The sequence below is a fragment of the Cynoglossus semilaevis genome, chromosome 4, assembly GCF_000523025.1.
Source record: "Cynoglossus semilaevis isolate Cse_v1.0 chromosome 4, Cse_v1.0, whole genome shotgun sequence".
Classification (NCBI taxonomy): domain Eukaryota; kingdom Metazoa; phylum Chordata; class Actinopteri; order Pleuronectiformes; family Cynoglossidae; genus Cynoglossus; species Cynoglossus semilaevis.
In genome coordinates, this window is record NC_024310.1 from 5,083,788 (window position 1) to 5,095,121 (window position 11,334).

The 11,334-nt window shown below is 42.0% G+C and overlaps 1 protein-coding gene across 1 annotated transcript in view; it reads right to left on the minus strand.

The window, feature by feature from the left end:
* sorl1 (sortilin-related receptor, L(DLR class) A repeats containing) overlaps positions 1-11,334 on the minus strand; it is a 54,457-nt gene that overhangs the window by 6,575 nt on the left and 36,548 nt on the right. Inside the window, exons 20-37 of the mRNA XM_025055217.1 lie at positions 10,997-11,136; positions 10,742-10,915; positions 10,519-10,632; positions 10,302-10,424; positions 9,274-9,393; positions 9,052-9,177; positions 7,907-8,017; positions 7,636-7,767; positions 6,380-6,511; positions 5,687-5,821; positions 5,422-5,574; positions 4,536-4,709; positions 3,351-3,479; positions 2,609-2,735; positions 2,321-2,490; positions 1,092-1,204; positions 656-760; positions 272-448 (exon numbers count right to left, since the gene is read on the minus strand). Of these exons, the coding sequence (XP_024910985.1) occupies positions 272-448; positions 656-760; positions 1,092-1,204; positions 2,321-2,490; positions 2,609-2,735; positions 3,351-3,479; positions 4,536-4,709; positions 5,422-5,574; positions 5,687-5,821; positions 6,380-6,511; positions 7,636-7,767; positions 7,907-8,017; positions 9,052-9,177; positions 9,274-9,393; positions 10,302-10,424; positions 10,519-10,632; positions 10,742-10,915; positions 10,997-11,136 (2,455 nt within the window). The remainder of the gene's footprint in view (positions 1-271; positions 449-655; positions 761-1,091; positions 1,205-2,320; positions 2,491-2,608; positions 2,736-3,350; positions 3,480-4,535; positions 4,710-5,421; positions 5,575-5,686; positions 5,822-6,379; positions 6,512-7,635; positions 7,768-7,906; positions 8,018-9,051; positions 9,178-9,273; positions 9,394-10,301; positions 10,425-10,518; positions 10,633-10,741; positions 10,916-10,996; positions 11,137-11,334) is intronic.

Sequence of the window (11,334 nt, forward strand, 5' to 3'; positions counted from 1 at the left end):
AAAAAAAAAAACTCACAAAGACACAAACCGCCTTCATTCACTAAATTTTCTAAATGTATTTATTATTAAATTTGATGTTAATTTTCTATTGTGTACTTAGCTGACATTCTATTTTCATACATTCTAATTTCATATTTATATTTTTAGAAACCCATGTGTGTTTGATATCGTTATCTCTTTCAATTATTTCAGTAAATACTGTATATATTATTCTTTTATGTTTTTAGTGATGCATGCCAGCACTCGTTACTTTTGAGTATAATTATTATATCTGATCATAAATCAGGAAGAATTCACAATTATTCACACGCTGTCGTTTAGATTCCAGCAGATGGCGGTGCTGCACAGATAAACGCTGCGGAGGCAAGAGAAGATTTTTACCTTTTTTGGGAGTGATGGATTTGACCTCTGTCCAGTTTCCCATCCCTCTGCTGGTCACTGCTGCCACCTGTCAATTATCACATCAACGTAAATATATATATATTTTAAATGAACGAAAAAAAAAGAACTGTGTACATATTGAAAAATACTTTTTTTTTTTTACCTTTTTTACCTTTAGTTTTCAGGACCTGTTTTTTATCTTTAATTATATTTAATTATATGTAATACTAATAAACTGAAACACTAACTGGAGTAAAGACTGAACCCAACTCACCCTGAACCTGTACAGCTTGTCCGGCTGCAGCTCCTTCACCTCAATGTTCGTGGTAAAACTTCTCTGTGACATCCATTCAACGCCTTCACGGTCACTGTACTCAACCTGGAACACAGGAGACGACTCTGACTGAAGCTGTCTGTCTCAAAGACCGGGGTCGGGGACCGCAGATGGGTCACAAAAGACGATAAAAACACACTGACATTTTTTTAATAGGTGGAATTGTTTGATAGCTTTTCAGAATCAAACCAATGAGGGCCAGAGTGTGAATAAAAGAATCAAAGTTGAAAAATAAAAATTATATGTATAATTTATTTTTTATTTTACTATCTTTAGTATCAGGTGTGATGTACTGTGTACTTAATATTTGATTTTTTTTTCATAGACTGTGAACTGATTTATTAAGAATTCCCTCTGATCCAAACCATTTACTCACAATATATACTCTGACCAGTCCGTGTCCTTTATCAGGAGGAGTCCAGGAGACCTGCACCGTCCCGTCCTCACTGTTATCACAGGAAAGCTGCAGGTTCTGAGGCGGGTCCGGTACTGATGAGACACACACACACACACACTTGTCTTAGAGATTGTGTGCCAAAGACAAGGTTGCTGCAGTAACTGAGGGAACATTCATTAAAGTCTCCGCAGCCACGGCCGCCCTGAGGATCGTCCGTTAAATTTCCTCTGTCATTAGTTTTGGAGCAGAAGTGAACGGTGCTGAAGTGTCGTTAAAGTTTGACGACTTTCTCCGTGACTGATTTTTATTCTTTAAGTGCTTTTTTTCTGCGTCCGCTGATAAATGGCGACGGGTCAGTGTCTGATAGGCCAAAGACAAATGACATCTTTTACAGAGGATTTTTTTTTACAGGGCGAGGCGTTCAGAATCAGTAAATGTGAAACGATGACGATCAGTTTTTTGGATAAAATGAAGACGCGCTACATCAACTGGCGGCGTCTGACACAGAGACCGTGGTAACACTTCATCCTGGTGTCATGGAGTCTGACCTCAGTGGAGGTGATTCCACGCTGTGACTCAGCAGTTTCTACACAACTCTAGTCCAAAAGACAGCAGATAAATCCAGAGCTGTGGAGAAATACAAGTGTTGGACATGAAGGACGTACTGTGACGGGAGAAGGGGACGACGCTGACATTATGTTAATGCATGTGGTTCCCAAAATAGGGGTCGGGTCCTTCTTAGGAGGCACAGAGCTATTAAAGGACATTGGAGCAAGGCCTGAATATTTTGTTTAATTCCTTCCTCACAGGAGAAATTTTTAATTTTTACTTAGTTTTGTAGGAATTACAGTATTATTTTTTTAATGCACTGATGCACGTGGGGCTTTACAGTCCTCAAGGGGGGGCTATGCAGAAAAGGATTGGCAGCTATTGCTAATGTGAGATGGATTTTTATTTTCTATTTTTTTTGGCAGATTTTTTTTGTGTCTCAGCTACAGCAGTGACGGACAGGAAGACAGAACTGAACGGACCAATCACGGCTCATGTCTGTTGATAGGTCATTTCACTGTCGTGGATGATTTGTCTCCATCTCTGACAAACAATGTCAGTGCTGGCTTGATGTTGTTTTTTTTTTCATATTTGATCAGAAGAAGCCGATCACACACACACACACCAAAGACATGGACTGGTGTGTTCAGGACACTGACCTCCCTCTGGGGTCCTGATGGCGACCACCTCGTTGGTTTTGTGCACCTTACTGAGGCACTGAGTCAGCACCTTCGCCTGGTAGGTGGCGTCTGGCTTCAGCACCGTCAGTTTGTAGCTGGTCTTGTTGCTGTGGGTGTCCATGATGGTCCACTGCTGCACACCCATCAGTCTGAGAGAGAGAGAGAGAGAGAGAGAGAGAGAGAGGCAACAACAACAGTAATGAGGCGTGAAGACACAAGGTGGCGATGCAGGTGGAGGTGCAGCCACAGTGACGGTCGGACTGTTACCTGTAGTAGACCAGGAAGTAGCAGGAATCCAGGGGGAGGTTCTTAGGGCGAGACCAGGTCAGGGTAACGGCGCCTTGGACATCTGGTGTCCACTGGAGGTTCTGGACTTTATACACCAGGGCGTCCACTGGTGAAGAAGACGTTAATAAACAATAGCCGTTAGAGGGCGGTAGAGACACAGAGAAAAAAAATGAGATAGTTTACAGCTTTATGTTTGGGAGTTGAAATCATGTTGACCACTAGAGGGAAGCATTGTACCACTTTTAAACTACAGAGCCACGAGCGGTTGACTCACATTGATCTGAATTTCTTTAATGAACTTTTTCACATTTTTTAAAACGTTTTTATCACAACGTTTTTAAAGTTTGTACAGTACATTTAACCTAATTCATTTTTAAGTATAAAACAACAAAAAACAGAAAATTCTAATTGTTTGGAACCGAGATGATTATTGAACACATCAAAATAAAAACAACCATTTAGTTGTTGTTTGATTTATAAAATATTGTTTATATATCATATATATGTTTAAAACCCTAATCCACTAGGGGGCAGAATACATGTATCAGATCATATACACAAGGTTTAAAAGGTAATAATTGATCATGTTAATGAGCTTTAGATCCAGAATCTTGTACAGAATTTTGATTATGAAGGTTGAGATGATCAAAAATTAATTTATTAATTTACAAATAACTTTTTTTTTACACATGAGGTGAGAGTGGGAGTTGGTCGGACCTACCGGTGCAGTTGTCCTCGTCACTGTGGTCAGAACAGTCCAGGAAGCCGTCGCACCTCTCGCTGTCCTGAATGCAGGCTTCGCCGTCAGAACAGCGGGATCCGTTCACACAGACGAGGAGACCGCGGGTGGCTGAACAGCACAGAGGGCAGAGAACGCAAACAACATTTTTACCATCTGCAGTTTTAAAGGATTCATGATGTGTACGTGCTTCAAACACGGCTTTTACTGAAGTTCCCACAGAAGAACTTTGATATTTTTAAAGACAACGATGAGATCAATGACATCACACATTTCCGTCTGTGTCTCCTATTCAGTGGAGACACAGATCTGGTGTAGAAATATTTGAGAGCGATCATAAATCATCGGTCCCACAGAGCTGCTGCGGCTCGGCCAGACTCCCAGCAGGTCTGGTGTCAGTGTCCTTCTGGTCTGGATCTGGAGTTTCTCTGTTGAGTTCATGTCTGACTTCATGAGAGCGGATTCCCTTTTATTTATTATTATTTTTTTTTTTTAGCCTAAAGTCGTTCTGTAGAAGACTGAGTTCAGAGGAAGAGTCTGGAACAAACTGCATCCAAACCCACTCCTCCCAACATCCAGCTGCAGACCCTCTGGCTGTACTGTACACTGCACCACAGGGTGACAGATGTTGCCATCAAACAGTTTAATGTGAATTTAATTTCAAAGTTAAATTTAAACATAAATCAAGCTGACTGTAGGTCTTTAGCGACATTAGCCTAGCATCATACTCCTGTCATGTTTTATGGTTGGACACTCAGGCGAACAGGGACTTGTTTTCCTGACTGTGAAGGTGATGATAGTTCACATCACAGCGTTGCCATGACATCAGCTGATGGAGATGGTGTAAAAATCCTTCATGAGTGACTGTGAATCACCGGCATCTCTGGTTAGTGTGTCTATAACTGATGATTTTATAATAATGATTCACTTTAACTCTCCGTGACGTCATCACTGTAGTGGTTGAAATAGACGTCTTTTCCTAAGAGAAAATCATTTCTAAAATATTTGTTGAACGTTGGGAGAGTTTTACCCCCTGAGAAACACACTTCACGTGAATAACTTCTACGTGTGTGTGTGTCTCAAACTGAAAACATTTTCGTGATGACATTTAATTTCCCTTTATATTTTATCAAATCTACATTTGAAGTGTTTCGGGTTCAAACTTACGACAGTGCATTTCGTCCGAGCCGTCCTCACAGTGGACCTGTCCGTCGCAGCGCTGCCAGTCGGGGATGCAGCGAGGAGGACGGCGACACAGGAACTGACCTCGACTGCACCGACCAGGGACGGGAGGAGGAGCCTGTGTGACCACTGGAGGCAGCGTTACGGTTCCATTCACTGCTGTTGGTAATGTAGAGTAAAGCAGGGAGCGTTAGTAAATGTCTGACATTAACGTCGCTGCATATTAGAACGACAGGGTGTTAAAATGACACTGAAATGAATGTATTAATTATATTAATTTGTTTTCATCATTTATGCATATTTGTTTGGTTTGATTTGAATTAAACTTTTGCATAATTTTCTTGACATTTCTCACAGTAATAGTTCCATCATTTGGATTGGTTACAAATAAAAATGAAACACAAACATCTACCTGCTGTTTACCTTAAATACTCATTAATGCTAACAACCGTGATTATTCATGATTAATCCACTGCTACACTGTGATTAATTTGATTAAAAATGTAAATTGATTGACTGTTAAAGTAGAACATCCATAATTATTAGATAAAATAACACTGTTTCACATTTTTGTCTCAAAACAAAGGATGTTTTTCTTTTCAGACATATTTTCAGTTTCTGAGCAGCGCAGCTCGTTTTGAAGGACAAAGAATTCGACCCAAAAAAAACTCCACGAAACAAATTACTGCAGCAAGAAAGGAATGAGATTATTGATTTAAAACAAAAACACAATTATCAACCCTGTAAATAGAGTTTACAGAGCTGCGTTTTCTTGCTCTCCACAGCTGTTTGTTTCATTTATTTAGTCCTGAGAAACGTGACGGAGGGAGGACGTTCTTCTGCTCACTGAACGGCCAACAGCCAGTCGTACCTGTGGGACAGCCCAGCTCGTCGCTGCCGTCAGGACAGTCGGTGTAACCGTCACACACCCAGGTGTTGATGATACAAGCGCCAGAGCCACAGTGGAAACGATTGGGGGCGCAGGTGGAGGGGCCGGGGGACGCAGTGTGGGGGGTAACACCACCTGAGAGAGAGCGGGGGAGACAGACAGAGAGAGGGAGAGAGAGAGTCAAGTGAAGGTGCAAACATGGCTGCCGATCTGGGTCCAACCTCCATATTAGTATGGGCTACTGTACCAGTACACTGGGACTCGTCAGACCAGTCGCCACAGTCGTTCTCCCCGTCACACTTCCACCATGTTGGAATGCAGCGTCCGTTCTTACACTCGTACTGGAAATATCTGGAGCAGCCTGGAACCTCGGTGGGAGCAGCTGGAGAAGAGGAAACACGGTAAACGACTGGACTTGGTTTTGTTTTAAGAAGACGTTTCTCTCTCATCCAAGAGAGAGAAGAGAAGAGATGAGTAACAAACACTATTGTTATTGTTATTCCTTATGTAACTGGTGTTTCTGGAAAAAAATAGGATATAGTTCGGATTTTCAACCAACACCAAATCCCAGTCGACTTTAAACGCAGCAACAACATCACTTCATCCCCAAAAGGGAATTGAAAAGGATTCATATTTAATTAAATATTTAACAGGACATCACTAATATGACATATTTGTGCATTTTTCCAGCGGGCCCTATTGAACACCCGGACGGCCTGGTTTTGGCCCGCGGGCCCTATGTTTGACACCGCTGGTGGGAGTGCATGAAAAACACAGGAGAGACAGCTCTTCTGGGCTCAATCAACCTTGACCTGGAGAAACCACCAGACAACAGAGGCGTTTATTTGCCACACACACACACACACACACACACACTCGTTGACATGGCAACGTGTTGAAATAAACAGATGCTGACGTGAGCGGTGTGTTGGTTCCTTACCACAGTTGGCCTCGTCAGAATAATCTCCACAGTCGTCCATGCCGTCGCACTTCCACTCCAGGCTCACACACACTCCGTTGGCGCACTGGAATGTGTAGGCATCACACACTTTTCCAAACTCGGACGGTGTGGCTGGCACAAAAAACACACAACACAAAAATGAGTCTTTACCAAGAATGAATAAGTCAGGAGATAAAGTTCTGTTCCCATAACAGTTGGCTGAATCTCACACAAGGAGTTGGAGAAAAGGTAAATAAAAAAAAATAAAAAAAATATAAAAGGTGTAAATGTGACACTTTGGGAAAACTGTTTTTTTTTTTTTTTTGGTTTTATGAATATCTTCCGTGTACTTCAGAGGTAGGATCACATGTTTTAACAACTCAGGCTGAAACAGGAAATAATAGATTCACAGACGGTGTTTGTGTCAGAGCTGACTACATTTGGGGAAATTAAACTGCAAAAAAAAAAAAAATGAATTTGATAAAATAGAAAACACTTCTTTTGAATGTTATGCATTGAAAAAAATATTCATCTCATTTTAGAGAAATACAGATGAGCTTTTCTCTACGACACAGTCCAGTTCATCCTGAGTGAAAATTCACTAAAAAAAAAAAAAAAAAAAAAAGGTGACATTTCAGTCTCGTGTGAAGTGTTTTTTCTGTCTTTTAGACGTTGGATTTTTTAGTAATTTTTTTAATACAAAATTAACTGCATTGAGTTGGGAATACTTTGTGTGTTTCTAGTCACAAACAACAATAAATGGTCATTGGTCTGGGTTCAAGGAACTGAAACATAATCTCATGAAACGAAGCTAAAAAAAAAAAAGAATGTTTATGTGTTAATACACTCAAAAAAAAAACCTCACCTCACCACAAAAACAAATCTCTGCTGACTGGACTGGGTGTGTGGCCACACCAGTGCAGTGTAAACACACACTTTTCTGTTCAAACCGTTTTAGCCATGTTGTTATTTTAGCTCAGCTGACACTGGCATAGTCAGAGTTTCTTTTTTTTTTTTTTTTTTTTTTTAATGTAGTGCAGATATAAATCCTTTGTCTCGTTCAAGAAAAACGATCCTGAGGATGATTCATGTACATGAAGTGTGCGGCTTTAAATCACGCTGAACCTGTCCTCAGGTCTGCTTTTCTATAATGACTGGACGATGGATCATAAAGTGCTATAATCTGTGATTTAGAGGAGAAGAGATTAATGGATTGAGGTGGTCGACGGTGCGGTGTGGCAGTGTGGGCTTCTCACCACAGCCGGCGTACTCGGCGTCCTCATCTGAACCGTCCTCGCAGTGTTTGATTCCATCGCAGACCAGAGACTGAAACAGGCACTGGGCTCGGTTCTTGCAGACAAACTCCATGTAACGGGTGCAGAGAGGGTCTGTGGGTGGAGGAGCAAATATCAACACACACTTTTATATCATTTGACACATTTTAGTGTCCGGCTCAGACCAGGACGGTGAATGCCGATGCCTTTGTTCCTCTTCCTGTATTGGCGCTGAACAAAAGCAAGCACCTACCACAGTTCTGCTCATCGGCGCCATCTGGACACTCTTTGATGCCGTTGCAGTGGACAGTTGCGGGTAGGCAGGTGTCATTGGAGCAGAGGAAGCCTTTGCACCGAGTTCCTTCTGAAAACACAAATGATAACAGGTCTATTCTCACAGTTCACAGTATATACATTACCCTGCATTATACACAGTATTTCAGTCGTGAATATTACACAGTACTGCAGTGTACAATATACAGTACCTCTACATGTAAAAAAACAGTCTGGAGTCTGGACCTTGACTTTATAACCACACTGTCAGATGTTTCTCCAGCTTTAACAAATGTTTCCTCTCCCTAGTGCAACCACAAGGGGGCGTGACCTCCATGGGTTCCTACATTTATTCTTAAGTGATCATAAAACTAGGCTTTTACGACTTTAAGTAAAAAAAAAAAAAAAGGAAGATGAAAAACGTCTATCACTTTCATAATGAAGTGCTTTGTAAAATCAGGATTTATGCTCCTCCGTCTGTGCAGCTATTTCTAAAGGCAGGTGGAGTTTGTGGAGTCAGTGGAAAACATCTAGCAAAGCAATGACGCTGCAAACGCACGAACTGTGACTGATGCTGGGTACGAAGGACTCCGACGCTGAGGCTCCACGGCGACAGGCTAGGAGACAGAATGCTGACGTGAATCCCGGTCCATAAATTTACCTCTAGGTCACTGTCACTCTGTGGAGCTAAATTAAGTTACAGTGAAAAATGTAAAGTCTCCCAAAACCTAATCACGTACAGCGCAGTAGTTTAAACTGATCTTGAAGTATAAAATATAAAGTACATGAGGTCGCAGTATTTTGCGGTATCATCGGTCTGACACGCATACGAGCCTCAGTTTGGGCGGCCAATCAGAGCTTAACTTCAACATAACTGTTGAAACTGTTTGGGCCCCGACGCAGACTGTGTCTTAATTTACGGTCCTATTGAACCTTGGTCTAACACAGACATGGGCAAACTATGGCTGGTGGACCAGATACGGCCCGTTGGGCTTTCTAATCTGGCCCACCAAACAGAATGAAACCTTTAAGTCCAGACCTGCGTCTCTTTAGGCCTCCACAAACAGAATGAAACCTTTAAGTCCAGACTTGGAGAACTCCACCGTCCGACTCCGGCTGACTCACCACAGTATCGAGGGTCTTCATCTGAATCATCCTGACAATCGTCATCTCCGTCACACATCCAGCGCTGCGGTATACAGTGACCTGTGTGACACTGGAAGCTGCTGGCCTCACAGGTGTGATGTCCCACTGGGGACGGGGAGACAGAGTGATTGTTAGGTTTAAAAGTTACCACAAACGAACCCGTGGGTCAGTCTTTTTAAAGCAGCCTTCTGAAGTGTTCACCTGTGCAGTTGGCTTCGTCTGACCAGTCTCTGCAGTCGTTGTCTCCATCACACCTCCATGCCTCACGGATACACACTCCCCGAGCGCATGTGAAGTCTCCAGGGCCACACTGATGAGACTCTGAGAGAAATAGAAAAAAAAAACTGAATCAGGTGTAACAAAAAAAAAAAAAACTCCTGCTGGAAATGGAGTGAGAGTGTCTCCACAAAATTAGTCCAGAAAACTACACTGATCCTCAAGGTGAATAATAACCAGAGCTGACCTGAAGAAAACAGTACTGCAGTTTAAAAATATCAATACGATAGACCATGTCAACAAAGCAGCAATCATTCAGGTCAGATGCCCCGGTCACGGTAGGAAATACATCAACGACTGACAAGTTAAAAAGGGACTGTTAGGCTACGGTCCCTAAAAGATTCATATTCTGTAGAACTACATATATATTTATATACAATATATATATATACATAGATATTAAATACATATATACATATATATATTTTTTTGCAAATATTTCTTAACATTTTTTCCATATTAAGTCACAAAGTCAACGTGTGAAACACATGCAACAACCTGCTGTTATTTGAGTTTCTGTTCCAGCAATATACAGAAGAATATATACAGTAAATATATTGACATATTATATAACATAATTGACACAATATTCAGATTAACTGTGATTTGTCATGATTAATCTGCTGCCACCATGTGATCCTCACACCAGAGTGGTTTGATTCACCTGAACCTGTTCTTCAGCACACGTTTCAACTCTATAATTACCCCACGGAGTTCAACTTCTCACCCTCCGTCATGTGCCTTCTACCCTCGGCAGTTTTCACGCACACGTCGTCCTTCAGTCTTGGCACGAGGTTTTAAATCGAGAAGTGTATTTGTATTTTTCACACCTTCTTACATAACCACTTTATTTAAACTGCGTTCTGTTCATCATTACTGCTAACAGTCTGTCGACGCCTCCGACACATATTGCTGTAAATAAAAAAACAAAACGAAGCAGAGGCGTTTCCTACCGCAGTGTTCTTCATCGCTGTTGTCTCCACAGTCGTCTTCATGATCGCATTTGAAGGCCAGGGGAATGCAGGACCCTGAGGCCACACAGCGGAACTGGTTGGACGGGTCACACATGGTAGTGGCTGTGAGTGGACAGAACACAGGAGGGTGGTTTAACCCAGATTAACAGAATGGAATTCTGACACCGTGAGGCCAGTGACGGTGCGGATCACGTACGACACTCCTGCTCATCGCTCATGTCTCCACAGTCGTTGTCGCTGTCGCACTTCCAGATGCTGCTGATGCAGCGACCGTTGGAGCAGCGGTACTGGTTGGGCAGGCAGCTGTGTTCTGGTTGGAGGAAAAAAAAAAACAAAACAAAAAAACAGAGCTGAATCTTTGCAAATTGTCTCAGAGCAGAGGATCTTCTAGACTCCCACAGGTCAAGTCCTCGTCTCACCAGTCTTCACGCAGGTGTTGTTCTCTAGCTGGTAACCTTTCGGACACTGACACTGCAGCTCACCGTCGGGCAGGGCTACAGTCGGAGCACCGTCAGGGCATACACAGGTGTGTCGGTGGCCCGGCTGGGGCAGACAGAGGAGGCTGCAGGGCTGGTCGGCACAGGCGTTATGACCTGGGGGGGAGGGGGTTAAGGACGGGTTAGAGCCCAAAACAGGACCAAGAACAGAACCATCTCTCTAACCCTCTCCTTTACCTCGATTCTTCCCCTTGTAGAAGATCTTCAGGTCCATGACTCCAGTCAGTCGTCCGACGATCAGCTCGTTGTTCTGAGAACCGGCTTTTGGAGCTTTAAAGATTCCCATCCTGGACCAGTCATCCCAGTAAAGGTCATTCTAAAAAAAAAAGAAGATCCATTATTTTGGTGACAAAAAAAATTAAATCTGAAGTTTGATGGAAAATTAATTATATAATATATAGTAATATATACACATATATACATATACAAATATATACATAAATACATATATATATATATATATACACACATATATACATATATATATATATATACACACATATATACATACATAT